The sequence below is a fragment of the Enoplosus armatus genome, chromosome 10 (assembly GCF_043641665.1).
Source record: "Enoplosus armatus isolate fEnoArm2 chromosome 10, fEnoArm2.hap1, whole genome shotgun sequence".
In the NCBI taxonomy this organism is placed as follows: Eukaryota; Metazoa; Chordata; class Actinopteri; order Centrarchiformes; family Enoplosidae; genus Enoplosus; species Enoplosus armatus.
The window spans coordinates 10895757-10919520 of NC_092189.1; the positions used below are offsets into that span (position 1 = coordinate 10895757).

Consider the following 23764-nt stretch of genomic DNA (forward strand, 5'->3'; position numbering starts at 1 on the left):
AAAGAATATGCTGTTTGTTCTATAGGAGCTGATGCTGTGTTTTTCAGATTTTAACATTTTCATCTTGTTGTTTTTCTAGGTCAGGAGAGTCGATCCTGAGGGAATGGTGCTGCTGAGATGACCTGTGGGACCTTACTTTTCTCCAGAGATCATTCTCCTATCAAAAGAGTGGAGCGAAATCTTGCCGGGACATGGTTGGCAGCTTCACGTGATGGACAGGTGATGGAGTCCTCCATCATCTTTCTCCACCGGTGACTCGGCCAGCCAGCCCTCCCTCTGAGGCATAAGTGTGTACCAGCAGTCCAAGGCCCCCTATTTCTCTGCCATGGTGACATAAGCAGCGCTGCAATATGAGGGAGAGCCAACGTGACACCGTCTCATTTCTTTCTCCAGTAGCTGCTGCAGCTGCTACCTCAACGCCATTTGTATTTAGCTCCATAAGAAGACTGACTTTGTTGTGAGTAATCCCTGTTCGCCATTTTCTACCCACACCAAGAGAGGCTGTCCCCAAGGCGTGTTGCTGGGCCGGTGGGGCGGGGCGGTGTGGCGTGAGACGATGCTGGGATGCGTGACACGCCTCCGTCGGCTGGTCCGTCTCCTCCCCCTGCAGACCTCCCTCCTCCTCCTCTTCCTCTTCTGCACCGTCAGCGTCTTCATCTCTGCCTACTTCCTCTATGGCGTCAAGCGGGAGCTGGAGCCCTCGGGAGGGGGCGTGTCTGGGGCAGAGGGAGCGTCCGCCGACTCCGATGACCCGAGGGTCACTCCATCCCGGTTGCTGCCTCTGCGGGGCGTCTCAGGGGGCCCCGGGGTGGATCCCGGAGGGGCCAGGACAGATCCTGTGGTTCTGGTGTTTGTGGAAAGCCAGTATTCTCAACTGGGTCAGGAGATTGTGGCCATCTTGGAGTCTGGCCGGTTCAGGTACCGGACTGAGATCTCTCCCGGTAAAGGCGACATGCCCACATTGACGGACAAAGAGAGGGGGCGTTTCACACTGGTGATTTATGAGAACATTCTCAAGTATGTTAACTTGGACGCCTGGAACCGAGAGCTGCTGGACAAATACTGTGTGGAATATGGAGTGGGCATCATTGGCTTCTTCAAGGTTAGGACAACACCACACTCCCTCTGCCTCCCTCCCTCCTCTCACTCACACCTTCTGCCCTGTCCATCTGGCTCCACCGTCTCTAAGGAGATGGGATTCGCAGGGTTGGAAAGACCTGCCTGGTTCAATATCACTCAGTCCCACTACACTGTTTCTCTTACTTTCTGTTTCTTGTTTTTCTTTATTCTGCATCCTGGCCTCCTTCACTCTTCTTGCCCAGTCGCGTGTTTCTCTTTTTCTTGTTTTCTCTCCTTTTGCTTAAATTTCTCTAAAGTCCTCAGCCTTTGTTCCTCCTTTCTTCCTCTGTATCTCTCTTACTCTCCCTCTCTCAGTAATCCCTAGCTGAGACTGTTTGCCCAAGGCCTGTTTTCAGGTCCTATAGTTTTAATCATCATCTCTGAGCCATGGAAAGAATATAGAAAGAGATGTGAAGGAATGGATGGTGGTGCAGTGACATTAGGCGGTGCAGTCGAAGGTTAGGAAAGAAAGCCTGGTGGGATTTACTGTATATTGGGAGAGGAGGAAGTAGAGCGAAGGTATGCATCCCAATGACCTGGACACATTACACTGCTGCTCTGCTGATAACCTGTGTGCCCAATTTCAGCTTGTTACAAATATTTGTATCTGCATGTATCTTGGCCAATAAGTGATAAGAAATTGCAATTTGCAATACAAAATAGCTGAAGATATTTTTGAGGTAATTAAGAAGCAGTGTCGTCATTACAGGTACTATTTTCAACTGTAAAATGTTTTATATGCCTTTATACTTCAGTCACAATATATTTAAAAGATTCAAAAATATGTTTATGTACAGAATGTGTGTGTTTCATAGGCTGACTATCTGTGGTGGGTGTTGGCACAAATCTTAATGCAGCACTTCCCTCCCAAAGCTCTACTGACTCTCTGCGGTCTTATTGACCCCAGACAACATCACGTCACTGCATAGGAATACATTCTGTAGATTTCTTTGTCTGTGAATAACTTTTTGGCGAAAAAAGGGACATGTATTTGTTAATGCAATGCATAGCCCATAAAACCTAAAAAACAGTATTCCCTTATGTGGTGGAATAACAATACTTTATGGTCATTTCTTCATCAAATGTCCAAGTCCAATTTGTGGTTAAGGAAATACTTTTTTTTGTTGCATTCTCTTTTTCTTTTTTTGAAATTCTCTTTTTATTTGAGTAGAAAGTCAACATGTACAAAACATCTTACATTACACATTGAACACTGTTATTCAGTTTTTGAAACCAAAGTAAATCAAAACAAACAAACCAAAATAAAACAAAGCAAGACAAACTGAAAAGCCTATCTATGTGTAGCAGAAAACCAGGGGAGTTACAAATCAATTGTCAAAATCAAAAGTGTGATCTATATGGGTTGACAAATCCAGAGTGAATGTTAATTTTTCCATTACAAAAATGTCATGCATTACATTGAACCAGTCTGCTAATGTGGGCTGCCCTTGATCTAGCCATTTTTTTGTAATGTCTTTTTTTACTAGCGACCAGCATTATTTTAAACATGTATGTTTTAGAAAGGCTGAGAAGATGTAGTGGCATCTTACCCAAAGACCTGAAAACAAAAGTCCATCTTAATTTTAAAAACTTTTTCCATGCTATCTCTGATTGTCTTCCAGTAGCTGTGAATCCCAGAGCATTCCCAAAACACATGATAAGGAAATACTTTTTACATATTGTGTTTTGATAGGTAAGAAGAAAAGAAAGAATTTTGCAGTGATCATTATATGTACACATACAGCTATGGGGTGTTGGAGCCTAAATCAATAAGGAAAGAAAGCCTGGATTAAAGCATATCTGCTTGTCATCTGCCTCAGAAATCAACTGTAAAGCTCTAGTTTTACTTTACTATCCTGTATCCAGACACACACAGTGGTGAAATTATAAGTAAGACTTAAGTAAAAGTGCAGCAGAAAGTAGGACTTGTGCTTCCGTGGCAGTAGAGATGTGAGAGAATCGGAGAATGACAAATTTGGGAGGGGAAATTTCAATGAATAATCACTGAACCCTCAGTCTTTGAGTCTTCGAGGACACAGCAGGAGGTTATTCATTTTGACTGCAATCTTGGCGCATAGCAGATTGAGCATAGCAGGTAGAAGCTGCCTGATGCCTTCACATTTGAGTAGGCCTGACATTGCTTATTTCACACATGATTGGAGAAATTGGGGAATTATATCCAATACATTTCTGTCTTCATCACTCTGGCGTATGATGAATCTGTGTGATTTATCTCTCTTGTCTCTGTCTCTCTGTTGATCAGGCCAATGAAAACAGTCTGCTCAGTGCACAGCTCAAAGGCTTCCCCCTCTTTCTTCACTCTAACTTGGGTCTGAAGGACTGCACAGTCAACCCCAAGTCCCCCCTGCTTTTTATCACTCGATCCGGGCAGCCCCTGCCAGGTCCTCTCCCTGGGGACGACTGGACCGTTTTCCAGTCCAACCACTCAACGTACGAACCTGTGTTGCTGGCCAAGACCCAATCAGCTGAGAGCATCGCATCGATGGGGCAGAATGCTGCTCTGCTCCCGTCGGTGGTGCAGGACCTGGGGCTCCATGATGGCATCCAGAGGGTCCTGTTCGGCAACAACTTGGTCTTCTGGCTGCACAAGCTGGTGTTTGTGGACGCTGTGGCCTTTCTGACAGGGAAGAGGCTCTCGCTGTCCCTGGAGCGCTACATCCTGGTAGATATAGATGACATCTTTGTGGGCAAAGAGGGCACACGCATGAAGGTGCCTGATGTAAAGGTGAGTTTGTGCATGTGTTTCAGAGTGGAAAAACTTTATCAGAACAGAAAGTTAACCCACTTATGTATTCCTCAACCAGTGTTTTTCAACAGCCTTTGCTGAAATATAGAAATTGCCTCACACATAGCATGATGCTATCCTCTGCCAGCCATACAGAAACCCCTTCTTCTCGCCCCTCTTCTCCTTTTGAATGCGATCGTCCCAGTAGGCCGCTCAAAGCTGACAGGCCCCACTGCTCACACTGTCACAGAAGCTCCACAGCAATGAATATTTCAGGGGCCCAGAGACGTACAAAGAATGTTGAAAAGCTCCTTGCTTGCGTCCCCTCAGAGCAGAACAGACCCCCCTCACATGTGGAGGCAGAGGGTATAAGAAAACATTACGGAAAAAGCATCAAGGCCCTCCTCACTGGCAGCGCAACAGCAAGCTTTTAGGAACGAATCACACCCTGACAAGATGGAGAAATCTGTGAGCGTAAGAGAGGGTGTGTGCTGGGAGTCTCATCCAGCATGGAGATCAAATGAAACAAACACCCGAATCAGAGGAGAGAGAAATATCAAACAGAATGAAGGAGAGGAGTGAGGCAACTGGGAGTGGATGTTGGATGTTTACCGAAAGAAACTTGCAGAATGAAATATGTATGTGGGCACGTGTGCGCCTGGGCGTTCACGCTTCCTCATTAATGCACTCGTGCACCAGTATGAGCACAACATGTATTGACTCACTCTCCTTTCCTCGCACTGTTTCAGGCCCTGCTGGAGACGCAAAGGGAGCTGCGCACCCATGTGCCCAACTTCACCTTCAATCTGGGCTTCTCAGGGAAATTCTTTCATGCTGGTATGCAGCCTGTGAAGAGAACCTTTGCTACTGTTAACTCAGGCAGAGATAAGAGCATGCACTAAATCGAAAGAGATAACGCATCTAAGATTGTAAAGTTTTGATTCACATTATTTTAATTTCTCTACTCCTCTTCTTCTCCTTCATGCCCTGACTTTATTTCCTGTTTGTCTCCCGCATGCTTCGCTCTAATATTTGAACAACTTCTTCACTCTGACTTTCATTTCCTCCCTTTCTTATCACTGACCCCATTTCACCTTTTGCCTCTTTTTTGTCTTTGTCCATTTTCATCCCCTCTATTTCCTCTTTACCCATCACCCCTTGTTTTTCTGTTAACCTCCCTCGCCTCCCTCCATCTCTTCCCTCTTTTTCTGACGTTCTACCTTCTCTGTCATGTCCAGGATCTGATGAGGAGGACCTGGGAGACGACCTGCTGCTTTCCTACGTGAAGGAGTTCTGGTGGTTCCCTCACATGTGGAGCCACATGCAGCCCCATCTATTCCACAACCAGTCCGTGCTGGCCGAGCAGATGTTGCTCAACAAGAAATTTGCCATGGTGAGTCACGGGGGGCGAAGGTCAGATCACAGCTTTGTGAGAGCACTGTGGTCAGAGCTATCCCATCTTCCTTGTTCAAATAGGCAATCTTAGGCAAGGTGTTAAAGCTTTTTTAAAGTGGTAATCTGTAAGATTTCACCCGTGGTTACCGAGGTAACAGCAAGTGTGGTTTAATACTACAGCAAACACTACTTGAACAGCTACTTTGTCAGGAATACAACAGAAGAACAACTGATTTATCTGATTACAGTGCATTCAAACGAATTCACGTTGTTCTAATTAAGAAGTCAGTCAAAAGAAATTGTAACTGCGATCAGATTTCATGCTGCACACAATGCGAGATGTTTTTCCTCACGACAGGAGGACGCAGCTGAGTTGGTTACCTTGCTGAGGAGTTGGAGGCATGCAGCCTGTCGCCTGCAGCTCCTCATCTAACAGTTCACTGTGCTATTAAAAATGATACGCTGACAGAAAAAGGACGAGAATGACCGTCTGAATTTACAGACGCATATTTGATTGCCTGTCAGTGCTAATCGTGGTTACAAACACATTGAGTTTCCTGTGGCTGCTACACAATAAAAGCCACCCTGTTTAATGTGAAGCAGTGGCAGTAACTTAATGCAGATGCAAAACAGCAAATGGTGAGAAAATTGTGCTGGATTACACCCATGCACTGTTTCCCTGTGAATCCCTCGTGTTTATAGAGGTAAACTGAATCCAGTACGGGAATGGTGGACTCCGCCACTACCAATAGAAACTACTAAAATGAGTTAGATTCAGTAATTATCTCAATTACTGAACGTAAATGCATTGAATAGCTATTGAGGGGAAAAAATGCAGAGCACAAATAGTATCAAAACTGGTGTTTCATGAAAAAGGATTATATTGTAGCTGTAATATCTATGGAACTTCATGGGTGTTGTTGAACTAGTTTTCTTGCCTCCTAACCCTCACTCATGTATTTTCAACCTCTAGGAGCATGGGATCCCCACAAACATGGGCTATGCGGTGGCGCCCCACCACTCAGGCGTCTACCCTGTGCACATGCAGCTGTACGACGCCTGGAAGAAGGTGTGGGGCATCAAGGTGACCAGCACCGAGGAATACCCGCACCTGAAGCCCGCCCGCTTCCGGCGAGGTTTCATCCACAGCGGCATTAGCGTAAGACCACTTTTCACCCACACCGGGCATCCATGAGGCCTCATTATCTTGTTACCTCTGGCTTTCCCTTGACTCGGCTTCTCAACATCCACTACCTTTTTCAGCCAATAATCCCTTTCAGGGTTCTCTTTTTCCATCTGCATATGCTATCCTTCATTCAGTAATTATCTCTCCATCTCCACCTCCTCCACTTCTTTTGTACTTTATTCTTCTCTCATGCCCAGCGGTTACTCTCCATCCTGCATTTGTCCGTCATCATCCTTTCCTCTCTACCTCTGCTTTTCTTAAGTCTTGTCCCCAAAGATGCTGAGCAGAATCTTATTTTCATTTGCCATTTATCACAGAGGCAACGGAAGTCCTGAGAAAGGCAATCATCTCATTAGTCTTGTTGAGCTGTTGTATTCTTCTACAGAGTGGGTGATGATAACGTAGTCAAGTGAACCAGTCTTGCATGAGACACCTGTCGTGAGTAGTGTTGCCCAGCAGGTCTCGGCACCATAACGAAGACTGACATCTCTGGCAACCGCACAGCAAGTGTCTGCACATAACCGTTGCTGAAATGTCAAACTGCACTTTATTCAGCTTCACAGCGCTCGCCGGTGCTGAATAATATAGTTATGAGACCAGAATTAAAGTTGAAAAGATTACATTCAAGAGGTTCAAAAGAAGGAAAAAAATCTTATCTATTTCTTTCCCAGGTTGACCTTCAGCGCTGATAGGAAACAGTGCAGCCTCGGTCCGGTTCCTTTTGTAGTATTGGCATTCAGTCGGCCTGTGTGGTCTCAGAGCTCCATACCCGTCCTTGAGATAGTTCAGTCTGAATGGACAGTCTCTACTGCTTACTGATGATTGATATTCAGTTCCCCAGACACTCCAAACTGTAAACGCATTTCCATGAATTTCCATATAGACTCAGAGTGAAGAAGAGGTTTGCTTTGGCTAGATGAGCTGCATAATATGAATGTTATTGAAAGCAAACAATGTGTGGGGTAACTGCCTGGAGTACTGACAGCTCTCAGTAGAGGGCTGATGGTGTGTGTTATTTGTGGGAATGCATTTCTTTTTCTTTTTTTATATGTATGTGTGTGTGATGTTTTTTATTCTCTCTTGTTTTTGCCCTTTTGGTTTGGTGACTTTGTGTTTGTTTACGTCACAGGTGCTGCCCAGGCAGACGTGTGGTCTTTTCACACACACCATCTTCTATAAAGACTACCCAGGCAGTCCGAATGAACTGGACAAGCTCATCAATGGAGGAGAACTCTTTCTCACTGTCCTACTGAACCCTGTGAGTCAAATGCTCATCCACACAACACAGCTTTTGTCTTGCACGCATGGAAAACCCATTTAACTGGGGGTGTAAATTGAAATTTAATCGAGGGACAGGACAATGACTAGTCAGTGACTCATGCGGTGATGTCTGCATCGTGCCTCCTCTTTTTACACGACTGTGAAAGCGTCTTTTATTGGAGCCCAAATGCATTGCTGAAAGTCCCTCATATTCGTCAACATGTTTTTCTTTTGAAATGATAAAAAGTTACTTTTATTACCATATCTGCAATACTTCTGCACAGAAATGTAGATTTTATCCCCCATCACTAACTTTGAAAGTGCATCAGGGAGGGATGATTGTAGCAAGAAAAAACTGTTGCAATGTTCATATGGGCACCTGACTGTTGTTTTAAGACAGATTTCAATAATTATGAACTTGACCTTTTGCCCTAATGCTGATGAGACTATTAGAATCCCCATTACACTGTGCAGTGATGCAAATGATAGTCAAATTTAGGATGGCAACTAACCATTATTTTCATTATCAATTAATCTGCTTTTTATTTTCTGATTAATCAATTCATTTAGACTATAAAATGTCAGAATATTGCGAAAAATATTCATCACAATTACCTTGAGCTCAAGGTGACATCTTCCAATTACTTGTTTAATCCAACCAACACTAAAAAACCCCAAAGATAATACATTTATATGACAAATGATACATGATAAATGTCATGTGATGTATGATACACATTTTAGAAAGCCTTTCTTTTTTCTGGTTGGACAGATCAATCAATCGACTTGTTTCAGCTCTGGCTAAATTGATATCATATTTCTAATAGTGTTTCATTCACACAATTTACACCACCCATCCTCAGTTTAGGCCATATTGAGTTTACCTTCATCCCCTTTGTAATAAATCTTACTCTGCTTGTTCCTTCCCATCCACAGATTAGTATCTTCATGACCCACCTGTCCAACTATGGGAATGATCGCCTCGGCCTGTACACCTTTAAGAGCCTGGTGATGTTCATTCAGACGTGGACCAACCTGAAGATGCAGACCCTGCCACCTGTTCAGCTGGCTCAGAAATACTTCAGCCTGTTCCCCTCCGAGAGAGATCCACTCTGGCAGGCATGACATGCTGATGATGATATCAATTATTTATATATTTATTAAATTTTCATTTGTTCGGCACTAAAGCCAAAAGTTGTATTTTTGACAGCTTATTTTCCAGCAATAGAATTCTGCAATAAAGACACAATACAGCCGGCAATGGGACGGTAAAAACACATTGTGTCCTTAGAATACGACATTATACAGTAATAGCTTGAATCCTGTGCAATACAAACCATATGCAGACACAGCATGTGTGTGACTTTGGTCATGTCACATTATCGATGGGTGGAGAGCAATGTCGTTAACCATCCAACCAACCAGCATATTTTATTAAGACAGATTTGAACGTTAACCTGCTTTCTCTTTTTATTTTAAAATGTGCACGTTTGTGAGAATTCTGTAGGAACCGCACTTTAAACAAAGGATTGTTTATCTTTTTTGTGGCTACAGGATCCTTGTGAGGACAAAAGGCACAAGGACATCTGGTCCAAAGAGAAAACATGTGACCGCTTCCCCAAACTGCTCGTCATCGGGCCTCAGAAGACAGGTGAGACGCAGTGCTTCAACCCCCCCTACAGGATGTATTTGGAAATGATTCAATCTGAAGTGTGTCATTCAGCTCAAAGCAGACGTGTCATTTTCTCAGTGGTTTGAATGGGGTTTTGATTATTTCTTTGAAAATCAGAGATGGTAAATTGTGATTTGTTTTAAACTGTAGTTGTCTTTTATATCGTGTATTCATCTTCACTGCTCTTTTCTTCCCCTTTATCTCTTTCGTCTCATCTGCACCACTTGTTCTTTCTTTGCCCTCTCAGGGACGACAGCACTCTACCTGTTTCTTGGCATGCACCCTGACCTGACCAGTAACTACCCCAGCAAGGAGACATTTGAGGAGATCCAGTTCTTCAATGGTCACAACTACCACAGAGGCATTGACTGGTAAGAACCCTCAGCAGTTGTCTACCAACCACATTTAACCAGCTATATATTCAGAAATGTCTCCACCATATAATTAATTGCACTTCATGATTTTATGTGTATTGTTTCCTTTGGTTTGGGTGTTTACTTGTTGTTTTTGACATTAAATTCGGTGAGTTTATTAACTCTCTCACCTTTCTCCACTTTACCTCACTTGTCCCCCTATTTAGAGTTCATAACAGCATATAAATATTTAATAAATGGCGTATAATACACTATAATTTAGTTATAAGCACATATACAGTAAGTTAATGTATTCAAAAAACAAAATAAAAACTAACGGTGTAAGGTGTAATTATAATAATGTCTTCAGAGGATAAATTATAATTGCTGATGAATACTGTACATTAATAAGCACTTTATGACTGCACACAACATTATGTTGTGTTATAAACCATTCATTAAATGCTTGTATACTGCATATAAATACTAAATAGGGGCACTTAAAGGAAAGTGTTACAGAAGGGGGACCATATAGGTGCAAAGAATTATGGTTGTCGTAGGTCTAATAAACACAAACTTCAATATACTGGAAACTTCTGAATGTCTAATCATGTTTGTTTCTATATCTATGTAGGATTTTTGGGTGAAATAAAGTTACAAAAACATGAAACAGTTTAAAACATTATAGTTTCTTTCTGACTAGGGGTGTTCCTATTTAATTCCAGTTAAATCAAGAATCAAAATGCAAATGATGCCAAGATGCCACACAACAACAAATCCACTCATTAGTGAAATAGACCAGCAACACAATTAACACCTATTTGGTTAAAAATTCACAATTTTGAGTTTCCTGTAGTTTTAATTGATTTGAAACCATCTTCAATGAGAAGCTTCATGCATCACAGCATGAAGAGTCCCAACACATAATTTACTTGGCAGGCTTGATATTTATGTGGGCTGCCCAAATATTAACATTGTAGCGTGTTTCTAGATGTTTTTTTGTATGTGAGGTTACAAGCTGTTGCACGTGGCTGATCACCCACACAGAGTACAGAGAAATTATCCTTATCTGTGAAGAGCAAATTGGACCAGATCTGCTGTGGCTGCTCGTAACACGTTGTATGTTTGTGTTTGTTGTGTGTTAGGTATATGGAGTACTTCCCTCTGCCCTCCAACACCAGTTCAGACTACTACTTTGAGAAGAGTGCCAACTACTTTGACTCTGAGGTGGCTGCTCAGAGGGCTGCAGCTCTCCTGCCCAAAGCCAAGATCATCACCATCCTCATCAACCCGGCGGACAGAGCTTACTCTTGGTACCAGGTCTGTCGCAGGCACCCCTAAACCAGATCTGTAACTCCTAATGTAAATTGTGTTAAGTGTGGGATTTCACACCACCCACTTTGTTCATCTCTGCATGAGCACCTTAAAATAAAAGTCATTGTAATCCTCACTTCTCGGTCTGCCCACACAGCACCAAAGAGCCCACGACGACCCGGTGGCGTTGAAATACTCCTTCCATGACGTCATCACTGCAGGCCACGATGCTCCAGTCAAACTACGGGTCCTTCAGAATCGCTGTCTGGTGCCAGGCTGGTACGCCATCCACCTGGAGCGTTGGCTCAACTACTACCACTCCAGCCAGGTACAGTGGGTGTGCTCATGCACATAGTGGTGGGCAGTATGCAGTAAATGAACAAATACCAATGTTAAGCTTTTCAGTCATCTCAAGGTGGGATGTGAAATCTTTCCCATGTGTGTAAATCAAGTTTTATGTGTGGCTGGCAGGTATTTTTTTCCCAGCAAGGTTTTAGGTCTTTTGTGCCGGCCTTACGGGCAGATTTTAAATCCACTTGACGATGAGGGGGGGGGGGGGGCTGCCCTTGAGGGACACTCTCAGGAGAAAATTTAGCTCTTGTTGCCCCAAAATGACCAAATCTGTCAGCTGCGCATGCAAGATACGATGAAGTGTGGTCTGCGGTCCTGTTACTGAAAAAGAGTTGTAATAGTCTATCCTATTTCTAAGACTTTAGGTTTTCAGGGAGACATTGTGGTAATAAAAAAGTTTTATTAAATTAAATTTGAAGTTTGTGAATCAGGAACATTTTTAACAAGTTAAGTTAAATGATTGCGATAATGATGTGACATTTGGTACTGTTTGCGTGTCTTACCCAGTTGTTAGTCTTGGATGGACAGATGCTGAAGACTGAGCCTGCTTCAATCATGGATAAAATCCAGAAGTATTTGGCCCTGGCCAACGTCATCAACTACCACAAGATCCTCGCGTGAGTATCGTCCTTCACTGTAAATCACTCACAGTGTAATTTCTTCTACTGCTACTTTACAAATGAATTTACATATTGATCTGTAGCTTTAGATTTAGATTTCCAAATTAATTGAGTATTCTGTAGTTCACAATACATCCTTTTATGTGTCTGTTATGTGCAGGTTCGACCCTAAGAAAGGCTTCTGGTGTCAGCTGCTGGAAGGAGGGAAGACAAAGTGTTTGGGAAAGAGTAAAGGACGCAGGTACCCTGACATGGACTCTGAGGTATGATCGTTTGCACGAGTTTTGCTTTAATAAATACATTTTATCATCTGTAAAAGTTTAACATATATCTATTTCTCTATTTTTAATGACATTTTTTAGATGTGATTTCATCTTAACCTCTTTTGTCTCCTTCAGTCGCAGGGCTTCCTCAGGGAGTACTATAGGGATCACAACATCGAGCTGTCCAAGCTGCTCTATAGGATGGGTCAGCCGCTGCCCAGCTGGCTCAGAGAAGAGCTGGTCCACACCAGGTAGCAGCACCACGGGGGGAGACCACAGCTCCACACACTGAACCACTGCTCCACCCTGCTGGGGGAAGCTGGCCGAGTGGCCTGAAATGTTGAAGATCCCAAATGGTTTTGAAAGAGACTGAAATATATGGAGATTTGTAGAACTCAAAACTTAACTGTGATCTTCCCAAATGAACAGGACAACAGTGGATGGTGAGCACGAAGAGAGCTTAGTTGCTTTCGGCAGCTGATAGCGCTCCCCTCTCTCCCTGAGCTTCGAGATGCCGTTACTCCCCTGCAGGACAAACCAGGACCATGGAAGCCCTCGTGATGGCCTCCACTGTGTCCTGAAGAAGAAGGAAAGGCTCAGTGATGCACAGGAGGGACCTTCACTGCTTGATAATCACATCCCTGCTCTCCTTTTAATCAAACCTTCTCTTCTTCTTCGCATGAACTTCATCTTGAAAATCAAAGGAAGGAAAATAAAGTCTGAAGTCTTCACAGTCTCAGCTCTGGGAAAACAGGTGGAAGAGCATCACCCGTGTCTCCACATTAAAACAGGCAACGTAACATTGACTAAATGGATGACAGCCTGACTGACAGACAGACATTGGTTGCAAATGCCTTTGATATATGTGAAGTGTTTGTGTGAGAGGAGAATGGGACATCTGGAGTCTTGACTCAGGCTGCATGTTGTAGCCTCACTTGATAGGCCTTGGTAGAATCTAGTTATCGCATTTACAAGTGCCAGGACAGAATCTTCATTAAAATATTACAACATGGACTTTTGAGGGTTCTCATTTTTTTTTATTTTTTTTTTTAAGTTTTATGTTTTGTTTTCTTTACTCCAGACTTTGTTTTAACATTTCTATAATGCTGATGGCAATGCATTATCGTAGAATGTACCAAAACTAAACATCTTAGCTCAGTTTCCTCGTATAGGCCGGATGTACAGCAGACTGGTTTGTTTTAAACTGTTCGGCTCAGCCTCCTCTGTAGTCAGTTCCATGACCATTAAACTGGCTAAAGCAGGAACAGTAGGATAGATGTTGAAAGCACAATATTTAAGGCACTCAAGTGAACATCGATTCTGAACATAACAGGTTACTGGAAAGCACACTAACAAAAAACAGATCCTGCTACAATCTGTGAAGAAGATCATAAGCTAGCTACTGTATGTTTTAATTAAACACTCTGGTCCGAGAGATTCAGATGGTGTACAGGACAAGATTGTGCATTTCAAATCTGTTTTCAGCATTGTTCTTTTCTTTTTGTCAAAACTGTATATTTTGTCTTATATTTTGTTTCATTTAGTTTACTAGATGAGTTTAAGTTTGGGGGAGGAAAAAAAAGAAAAGCTGTCTCTGGGGAAAAACGTTTAAAGTTGCCAGGAAAACCAACAGTATGCCCAGTGAGACCATACAGACACTTGGTTGTCGGTCAAGGTGTTACCACTGCAACTAGATGTCAAGCATAGATAACAAAAAGCTGCTCTTATTGCAATAGTTTTGTACAATGTTCTGATGTAATAACAATGCACATGTTGGTCCTTTTATTTCCTGACTTTGTAATGTACATAATACGCAACCCCTCAGTAGACCTAAATTATTGAATGTGTTTGGGTTTACACTCTCCATCGGCCCATTCCCATAGTGTGAAATGTCAGTGCTGTGCTGAGGGGGGAAGTCTGGATTATTTCATTGTGCGGAGGTGTCGCTAAGATTGTTTCCTCTCATGTCCTCTCACTGCCAACTATTGTACACAGGTACTGAGTCTCTCCATATAAAGTATTAAGTGATAACACATAACAGCAATGATGGTACTAATCTCCTGGACTGTATGATAAAGATTTGTAATTGTTGTCAATAATTTTTACAGTGTAACTAATATTGTCGGTGCTTTTTAATTTGCAAATAAAACACCACTGTATTTTTCAATAGCTGGATCTTTTTTCCCTCCTGTCTGTTCTCAGATCAAACCAACTTTTCACTTGTCACTCTTAACTTCAAATCAAGCAGGATGATGATGACTGCTTTTGTCAGAGACTGTCTGGCTTGACTATGGCTGAGAACTGTGATTGGTTTGTCTTTTGGTTTCAATTCATGAGCTACTTTCGAAAAGTAAACAACTTGAATCTCTCTCCCATTACGCATTTTGTTCAACAACAAAATAATTTTGGAATAATATTATTGTCCTTGAAGTTTAACCTAACCCAAGGTAGATTTACATGTGGCTCATGTTATCCTGATTTTAAATCCTTGTTGGGGAAAACACCAAAAATCTGCCAAAGAGACAATCCTCTTCTGTTGTTCCAGGAAGTAAACAGTGGTCATCATAAATTAAGATGAACTGCTGCATTTAAAAATACTAATAAATCCGACAATTCACATGTCCTCATGGCTAGCCTACTACTGACAAATATTTCAGAATAAAAGTGTGTTTTAGTATTATTTAAATGTATTGTTCTATTATTGGTGGTATTGGTATTGGTGGTTTGCTTATTTATTTTCCCTGTAAAGCACTCTTGCCTAAAGTGCTTAAAGAAAAAGTACTATACAAATAAGGTTATAATTGTAGCCAAAGTATTCACTAGTATACAATATCTCTAAGTGATAATAAAAGTATAGTAATATTACAAAATATCTATTAGTAGTATTAAACCTACATTAATTTGATCGAACATGTTAATTTAGGATTAACAATAGATATTACGATATAGTAGAACCAGTAAGGGTGAAATTCAGGCTGTAAAGAAACCCTCACTCCTTCACTGTTGTCTGCCTCTATCAACAAGTGACGGTGGTAAAATGTGACCAATCACGGCGCCGCTGAGCCATCCCACAGCGTTTTTAAGAGAGGGGACTTCCCACATCCCTTCACCTTTCTGAGGAACCTGTCTGGTAAATCCTTCCTTATATCAACACGGTTTATGTGCCTGACCTGCCGGACTCTCGTCAGTTTGTTGCTCTGAAGAAGTTGAGGGAAACTTCCAGGACAGATGTCTCACACCGGAGAAGAAGGTGCTGCCAGAGGCAGTCTGACAGGCAGTGAGGATGCGCTTATTCTCCCCGCAGCAGGACCCTCAGGGTGAGAGCAATTAATCACATAAACATATACCCATAACAACAGCTGTTTGCTCAGTGGTAGCTCCAGAATGTAGTCTTTGTCAGTAAAGTTCCTCTATGTATAGCTGAATTAAAATGAGCAATAAAGCACAACTAAAACGTAAAATGTAGTTAAGTGTTAAACTTAAAGTTCCTGGAGTAACACTTAATGAACACAACATTTGTTTAAATTGTGTTTAAAATGGGATTATATTGGTGTCTGGTGAAAACTCTCACCAGTTCCTGAAATAATAAGTGCGTTTAGTTATTGCTTCACAACGAGTCATATATATGTTTACTTTTCTTTTTACATTTAATTTATTTTAAAGCATCTTCAGTAACCTTCAATCAGACACGGGGCGATTTACTTAGTGCCAAGAGAAGGCGTCTGCCTAGTAACTGGTGATGCTGTCATGCTATTGGGTCATAATTAACCACAGAGAAAAACAGTGGCTAATAGTCTACATTTCAATGTAGAATGACATAAGATTATCGAGTGTTACAGTGTAATCATGTCTCTAATGTATGAAAATGTTTTTTGTGTTAGTTAGAGGCATAAATAAGGCTTACTGTTTCCCTCACATCACGGACTACTTTGTTGTTATACATGTAGTTGGTTTTAATAATATTCTCTTAAGATACACTAGAAATGACAGACTAACATCTATCAGGTATGATGACATTGTTTACATACAGCACATTTCCTCATGCCAGGGAAAAGCATCTACCTAGTAACAAGTGATGGTCACATTCTATTGGTTGATTATGAGCAGCAGAGAAAAAGGCTCACTGTGTTCTTGTCTCAGGACTTTTATATGTATTAGTGTAAGTGAGAATATCATAACTTCTAAAGATTGTTGGTTTACATATGGGGCTTTTGTGCCAGCTGGACAGTCCAAACTCAGTATCACAACAAATCACCTTTGCTTTGAAAATGCCACACAGCACTTTAGGAAATCCCCCTAAGTAACTTTAATACCTGTCCCAGTTTTAGTCTATCTGAATTTGGCTGTGCGTCATGTTATCCCCTCTCCCCTGCTGTTTTATCCTCCTCAAGAGACACATGTTTTTCTATTTCTCTCTCTCAGGGGCTCCAACAGTCGTGCCTTGAAGGTGGCAGGCCTGACGACCCTGGCATGTCTGTTGCTGGCCAGCCAGGTCTTCACTGCCTACATGGTGTTCGACCAGAAGCAGCAGATCCACTCGCTGCAGAAGAACTCCGAGAGAATGGGCAAACAGCTGACCCGCTCATCCCAGGGTAAAAGGAGGCATTCAAGTCCTAATGATCAGTCAGGGTGATCCAAGTAGTAATGCATCATTAATGGGTCATAGTCTTCGTCAGACAGGATGAAGAGGAGGCTGTAGGAATGAGGAGGTGGAGAGGGAAGTGAGAATTCGCTTTAAGGAACTTGATGTGAAAGCTGCACAGAGAAATGAAAGTTTTGCTGGTGATTCATGGGGGGGGGGGGCGGGTCAGCTGTGTGCCATCTTTATGTTGATCTTATCATTTCAAGCAGTGTTACATGCATGTAGCATAATACATTATCTAGCATTCAACACATCCGGTGTAGCAGAGCTGCTGTGATGAAAAGCGTCTTTTTGAGCTGATCACGTGTTGCCTGCATTTTAATCACAAACAACAAATAAGTTGTTTTCCGGAGTTCTTTTCAAATGTTATATCCATACATTTTCATTAGCTTTCAGTAAAAACGAACAAACATTATCTCTCCAAAGTTCATCTTTTCTTGCCCCGCCCAAATTCTTTCAGTTCATACCAAAAACTTAAAGTACCACTAAATTTGCTCAGCTTTATGCAGCATGTCACACGACATGTGGAATCACGTACAATCACACCACCAGGGAGGAGGCAAAACACTGTGTAACTCTGGGTCAATGTCGTCTCTCAGTCAATATTGAGTCTGGAACTTCTCCAAGGTTCTCCATCTTATCTTTGTCTCCAGACACACACAGACTCCTCACATAAAGTATGCCAAGTGTGAAGGACAATGCACAAATTACACATTCCTTTATAGCCATTAAATTTCTACCACAGTGATTGATGTTTGTTTTGGGTTTTTTTACTTACAGGTGTGGTTCCAAAGAAGATGTACACGCCCATGAACAGCCTTCCTCTGATGATGAACTTCGCCTCGGATGTGGACTCCAAGCCAACCAAGACACCCTTGACTGTAGGTTTACACCTGCTGCGCCGGAACAAATGTCATTTAACTTTTAAACTGGTTTAAGACTTAAAACATTGTCCTGTCCTGGGTGGTGTATAATGAATGAATACATCTCAACATGAACTGTTCGCTCCCATCAGAAACTGCAAGAAACTGCTGTTGTTAGTGTGGAGAAACAGCTGAAGGATCTCATGCAGGTATGTTGCACTCGGTATCCTGTTTGTCCTCGCGTTGCTGATGTTGTGTTTTCACTAAGCTCTGGTCATGTGTTGAGCAGGACTCCCAGCTGCCGCAGTTCAACGAGACCTTCCTGGCCAACCTGGAGAGCCTGAAGCAGCAGATGAATGAGAGCGAGTGGAAGGTAAAGCCTCACACACATTTACACGGAAACTACAACAACTTAAATAGAAGTGAATACAATTAACTCATGTTGTCATGGTTTTTTTGCACTCTGCAGAACTTTGAGTCCTGGATGCGTTACTGGCTGATCTTCCAGATGGCCCAGCAGCAGCCTGCACCCCCAATAGCTGATCCAGGTTACTGCAACTCTCATTCCTTTACATTTTAGTATTTAGCTGATTTTCTAATCCAGACTGCTGCTGTGACAGTAGATGCTGGTTGTTTATTACATTTCCTGTAGGGAGTTTAAGGACGGTGGCTGTAATATATCAACTGTGACAATATTGATGTAAGAGAGATATGCTGAGCAGGGATATAGTGTGGAGCATACCAACATTTTGACTATCATTTTCATTATTTTGGTACAATTGCATACCAGATATTATTTGGGTAAAACCACCTTTCTTTTCGCAACTGTTTTCCTACACTACTCATGGTGAAACCTAAGATGTAGCCTAGCCTTAGAAGGAAAGGATTGACATTTTGGGAAATACATGAGAAAATCAATACCATATATTCTATATCATATTAAATGGACAGATAGGAGAGTGGTATCAATCGTCTCACTCTCAGCAAGAAATACCTCCCAAAATGTGGCACTATTGATTTAACTTTGCTGTAGTCACCAAACAGGCCTTTAATGTTCCAATCTTCTCCACTCTTTGCATCCCTCAGCTTCCTCGATCAAGACCAAGTGCCAGATGGAGTCACCCGGCAAGCTGGGTTCCTACGTGCCCCAGTGTGATGAGCAGGGCCGCTACAAGCCCATGCAGTGCTGGCACTCCACCGGCTACTGCTGGTGTGTGGACGAGGATGGCAAAGTGATCGAGGGCACCAGCATGCGCGGCCGCCCCGACTGTCAGAAGAGAGGTAGAAGAAACAGATTCAAGGACATTGCATTTGTAGCTTTTCATGCAAGAGGCTGTCATGAATGATGAAAATAACTTAATTGCACCATTTTTCCCCTGTTCATTTTAGCCTTAGCTCCTCATCGCATGATGTTTGCACCCAGGCAGTTGCAGAGGACCATCAGCGTTAATGGTGAGTGCCTCAAAAACGTCTTTATTTTAGATGTTTATTCACAAGCTTTTGTTGCCTGCTACACATCATCACATGTTGTGTTTTTCTTTTTTCCAGATCAGTGAAAAAAATGAAGCAGAAGTGTGTCGGGTGTTTCTTTCATCAATCTTCACAGACTTGAGAAATCGGTGGCTTCAAAATGGATGCTGAGCTGCGTGCAGTACTTGTTTTAATTGCTGATCAGTTATTCTTCCATGTAATCTCTTGATTTTAACTATTTTGCTGGCTGCTTGAAATCAAATCAATAGGGGCCTGTTACAGTTTATAGTTTGGGGGTGTTCTCATTGACATTTTAATCTAGATGTTCATATCATCTACAGTATATTAAAGTATGTGTGTTAAACGTGTTTGTCTCTAAAGAAGGCTTAAAGGGTCGGTTCACTCAAATTACATGTTTTCTCCCTTACCCCTGTCTAGACATGGAGGTAGTTCAGGTTTTACTTGAGTTGAAAGGAAGATGTTTATGGTGCATACAGCATTGAAAAGTTACTCTTAAAAATATAAACAGCCAAGAAACAATATGTCCCCTGTTAGTCTGAGTGATCCACGGACCACACTACGGACAGTTTTCATAGGGACTATTTCTGTGGAAGACAGTAGTGCCAATAAAAACTGTTCACAGTGAAGTCTGTGGATATATTCAGAGTAATGAGGACACTGTTTCTTGAAAGATATGTTGTTGTTTAATTTTGATTTGATGAATGCTGTGAGCAACAAAAACCTGGCTAAATAACACCAGAACTATCTGCAGAGTGAGAAGTTTTATTTTTGTTGTTTTGTTTTGTTTTGTAATTTGAGTGAACCGACCGTTCAAAGGACGTGACTATGAGAAAGTGACTTTTCTATGAAGGTGTTTGTGTTAAGAAGGCTAAATAAAGTTTTCCTCACAATACTGTTTGCATTGTTACAGATTGTTCTACTGAGATCAATTAACTGCTGAAGCTATAATCAAAATAAGGCCTTAATAAACTTTAACCTGATTAGATGCAATGACACTGCTCACTTAGTCCTGGATTTTCTGACACCTTTAAAGTTCACTTTTCATTGAAGCACGCTAGATTCAGATTCAGTGGTGGAAGTATACTTTTGCATACATTCGAAATACTCAAGCAAAATGCAATTTAAACTAATGTAAATATACTTGGTTACATTAAACCACTGCTTTCTGTCCCAGCTGACCCCCTCAGTGGTGTTTTCACAGTCCTCAGAGCTGCTGGTGGGAGCATCATGTTATGTGCTCAAATATTTAGGGATGCATATCTGTCATGCAAAGAGCAGAATGGTTATTTTGGGGAATTTACTCTTGTTTGAGGAAGTACTATATGTCCCAGAACACAGGTCTCTTTTTGGATGTGATAGGAAAAGGAGGGGAAGTGGGAACATCTGTAGCAGAAAAGCGGAAGTAAGTTGATAATAAAAACACTGAACTCAGCCAACAGTTGATCAAATGATCAACATCTACAGCTAAACTGACCAGAGGGTAAGTGCTTGACTTGAAGACATACGTTGTTAAATTAATGCTCTTCTAATGCATCTTCATGACTACATGTTTCTATACATTTTTGGAGATCATAGAACCTTTGTATTATGAACCCAGTTGGAATAAGTGGACATATTTATCAGCTTTTAACACTGCTTGGCATGTATGGCATCATTAACAAAACAATACAAACCATATTCAGAAAGAAATCATTAAATAAAAATAAACATGTTCCGTTTTTTGGTTTATTACCAAACATGTCTGTCTCTCTTAAAGCCTTTTGAGATCTTTTTAATGTGACCAGGTTGCCTTTCTTTCATTAAAAAGAGTTTTTTGTATTTAAAGCCATTTAGACATTTAAAACTGTCTTTTCAGTTCCTGCTAAAACCAATTCTCTCTTCTCTGGATGTTGACATTTTCAGGTGTTGCTGACAGTTCTCCTGCCCACCATGACACCGACTCAGAGACTGATTCCGCTCCTGCTTGTGGGACTCACTGTCACTTCAGGAGCGGCCACTTCTCTTTGCGTCTTAAGCGAGGATAGGACTCGTTGTGTGTGCAATGTTATGGATATCTACAACACACAAAGTCAGATTTGCGTCCAGGCTTTGGAGCTGGAGCTGAGAGATGGCCAACTGGATGTATCTGAGGTGGCTGTAGCCTCTACAGATTTTATTTTTCAGTTAATCCAGAAAAATAAACTCGTTTTCTACAACGTCACAATCTCCGTGTCATTAATCAGTGAGGTGATCCCTTTTCTGGCCCTGTCCTGAAATAAATCAACATAATTCCATCCACTCTCAAAGCCCTTCAACTGGAAAACATAACAATGGACTCCTCTCTCCTGTAGCCCTTTTTTCAGGCGCTCCACCACTGGTTGTTTGCCTCCCTGAAATCATTTGGTCTTGTTCGTTCTGGCCTGGTTGAGATGGACTGCAGCTGGGCTCAAAGAGCGGAAAACCTGACTCATCTGGATCTGTCAGAGAACCCCATCTCTTACACTAGTCTGCAGCGTATCTCACATTGCTCCTCTCTTTCGTTCAAGAACCTGAAATCTCTCTACCTGAGACACAGCAACCTCACCTCCCTCCAGTCTCTCTGCACCCCCCTGAGTCTCACTCCCATCCTCACCCAACTTGATGTCAGCTGGAACAGTTTCTCCATCTTCCACTATCCTCGCTGCCTCCAGGCAAAGCCGCTCAGGATGCTCAACCTTTCCCACTCAGGGATCACAGAGGTTAACTCGTTACTCTCCACATCTCTGGAGGAACTGGATTTAAGTTATAATTCTCTCGAGATACTCAATAACCTACCACAGACCTTGAAAAAGCTATATTTGTCAAATAACCGCCTCATATGTCTCCCCTCTCTGGACAACCTGCAACTCCAGGGGCTGAAGGTGGACGGTGACCAGCTTACCATCTTGATAAATGAGACACTGAGCACACTGGAGCAGCTTGGTGTTCTCCATGCAGGGAGGAACCCTTATCAGTGTGACTGTGCCGAGACCAGAGACAACACAGACCCCATGTCTGTGGAGGAGCAGCAGGAGACGCAGAACTTGTCTCTTGAAACATGTGTGAAGCCGACCGGTGGAGCACAACGCCACAGCCCTCCGCTCTCTTTGACTCTCTTCACAGGTTTATTGTCACGTCTGATTGATTTTTTCTGATGTTTGCAGCCAACAGCATCCTTGTTTTGATACCACTTTTTAATAAGGCATCCTATATAAAGGGTTTAACTGCTGGCTTTATTGTTGGTTAATACATGATTTATTAAAACTTATAGATCAGTTATAATAGCCATTAATACTTGACAACTTCTGACAAAATCCCTTTTATAAGTGCGCTGTTACCAAATTGAAAGGATAAACACCAGGAAAAGGGATTTTCACAATCTGGTAAACCAATATTTGTTCTTATTAATGGTTTATAACTGAACCATAAAGCATTATAAACAATTCAAACATTAAATCCTGAATAACCTTTATTAATCAATGGTTATCATCCATTGATAAAGTCATTAGGGTGCCTGATCAGAAAGTGGTTCCCTTGTGGGTAATAAAATGGAAAATAGAGGATAAATCAGTTTCTAATAACACTTACAATTTGTTTCTCTCTCTTTCTGTTGCATTTTCCAAAATGACATAATAAAGATGTTTGAAGGGAATTGTGAAAATGATTACTGCTCATCTGCAACCTCAGTTGTGATCTTTCTGTCCCTCCTGGTAACTGCACCCTGATCACTTGGACCAGTGAAAGTAGATTCTGGCTCATTAATATTTTAGCGCGATGTAATGAAATCCGGGTGACCCAGTGGCTGTGGTACACATACGCATGAGATGGCCACTGTGAACATGAACGCACCTGTAAGTACCTTCTTTTTACAGCCACATTAGTGTGTAAAGACGGGGAGGGAAACATCATTTAGGGGACTTAAGACTGGCTTGTCTGATTTGATCATTTATGACCAATTATCGTGTTTCTCCAGCTGTGTGAGGGAGCTGAAACAGTAAGAGTGGGAGTTGTACTTACTGAAGGTAAAGCAAGGACACAAATGTTAAATCTGTAAATCTGCTGTCGCTGGGGATTTGTGTTGAAATGTTATTGTTTTGTAATACACAGAGGGTAACCGCTGTGTGGTTGTTAGTGAAGAAGAACATGGTGTGGACTATAAATCGGGAAAGGTAGAGGTAAACATTTGAATTCACTCACTGCTTCAACCAACATTCAGCTATTTGCTTTCTGAACACTCTCGCTGTGTTTTCCAATCAGGAAACAAAGTCCTTCTCCTTTGACCAAGTTGTGACGGTTGACAACATACAGGTAAAAAAGAGCTTCAGACCTCTGATTTACACCAATGTGACTGTTGTATTTGAGCTATACAGCACTAAGCCTCGTCCTGGGGGATGTCTGGAGACTAAAAGTCTGAATATAAATGTGCAGAGTTTCCACCCTGAGCTCCTGCGGCCTCTCACTGAGTCTATATCCAGCAGTTATAATGCAGCGC

At 42.0% G+C, this 23764-nt stretch overlaps 2 protein-coding genes across 2 annotated transcripts; both read left to right on the top strand.

Annotated features, from left to right (window-relative positions):
- The first annotated feature begins 556 nt into the window (after nt 1-556).
- On the top strand, nt 557-12534 carry ndst1b (N-deacetylase/N-sulfotransferase (heparan glucosaminyl) 1b). Its single transcript, XM_070913089.1, has 14 exons — nt 557-1102; nt 3383-3865; nt 4615-4702; nt 5104-5258; nt 6234-6419; nt 7576-7704; nt 8643-8825; nt 9261-9357; nt 9626-9749; nt 10877-11051; nt 11203-11373; nt 11904-12013; nt 12177-12279; nt 12415-12534. The coding sequence occupies exons 1-14, from the start codon at nt 557-559 to the stop codon at nt 12532-12534; spliced, it is 2670 nt and encodes an 889-aa protein (XP_070769190.1).
- Nucleotides 12535-15392: 2858 nt separating this feature from the next.
- Nucleotides 15393-20167, top strand: cd74a (CD74 molecule, major histocompatibility complex, class II invariant chain a). The gene is made up of 9 exons (XM_070912842.1): nt 15393-15596; nt 16702-16871; nt 17702-17802; nt 17937-17993; nt 18074-18157; nt 18254-18332; nt 18871-19065; nt 19174-19236; nt 19333-20167. Exons 1-9 carry the CDS (start codon nt 15508-15510, stop codon nt 19338-19340), a joined length of 846 nt encoding a protein of 281 aa, XP_070768943.1. The 5' UTR covers nt 15393-15507; the 3' UTR covers nt 19341-20167.
- Nucleotides 20168-23764: the final 3597 nt, after the last annotated feature.

What these genes read in the sequence shown, in the direction of transcription:
- ndst1b (XM_070913089.1), top strand. Translation starts at nt 557, where the DNA reads ATGCTGGGATGCGTGACACGCCTCCGTCGGCTGGTCCGTCTCCTCCCC. An exon ending in TCATCCACAGCGGCATTAGC is followed by an intron (nt 6,420 to 7,575) that starts GTAAGACCACTT and finishes TTTACGTCACAG; the next exon opens with GTGCTGCCCAGGCAGACGTG. An exon ending in AGAGAGATCCACTCTGGCAG is followed by an intron (nt 8,826 to 9,260) that starts GCATGACATGCT and finishes TTGTGGCTACAG; the next exon opens with GATCCTTGTGAGGACAAAAG.
- cd74a (XM_070912842.1), top strand. Translation starts at nt 15,508, where the DNA reads ATGTCTCACACCGGAGAAGAAGGTGCTGCCAGAGGCAGTCTGACAGGC. An exon ending in AGCTGAAGGATCTCATGCAG is followed by an intron (nt 17,994 to 18,073) that starts GTATGTTGCACT and finishes TGTGTTGAGCAG; the next exon opens with GACTCCCAGCTGCCGCAGTT. An exon ending in ACCCCCAATAGCTGATCCAG is followed by an intron (nt 18,333 to 18,870) that starts GTTACTGCAACT and finishes TGCATCCCTCAG; the next exon opens with CTTCCTCGATCAAGACCAAG.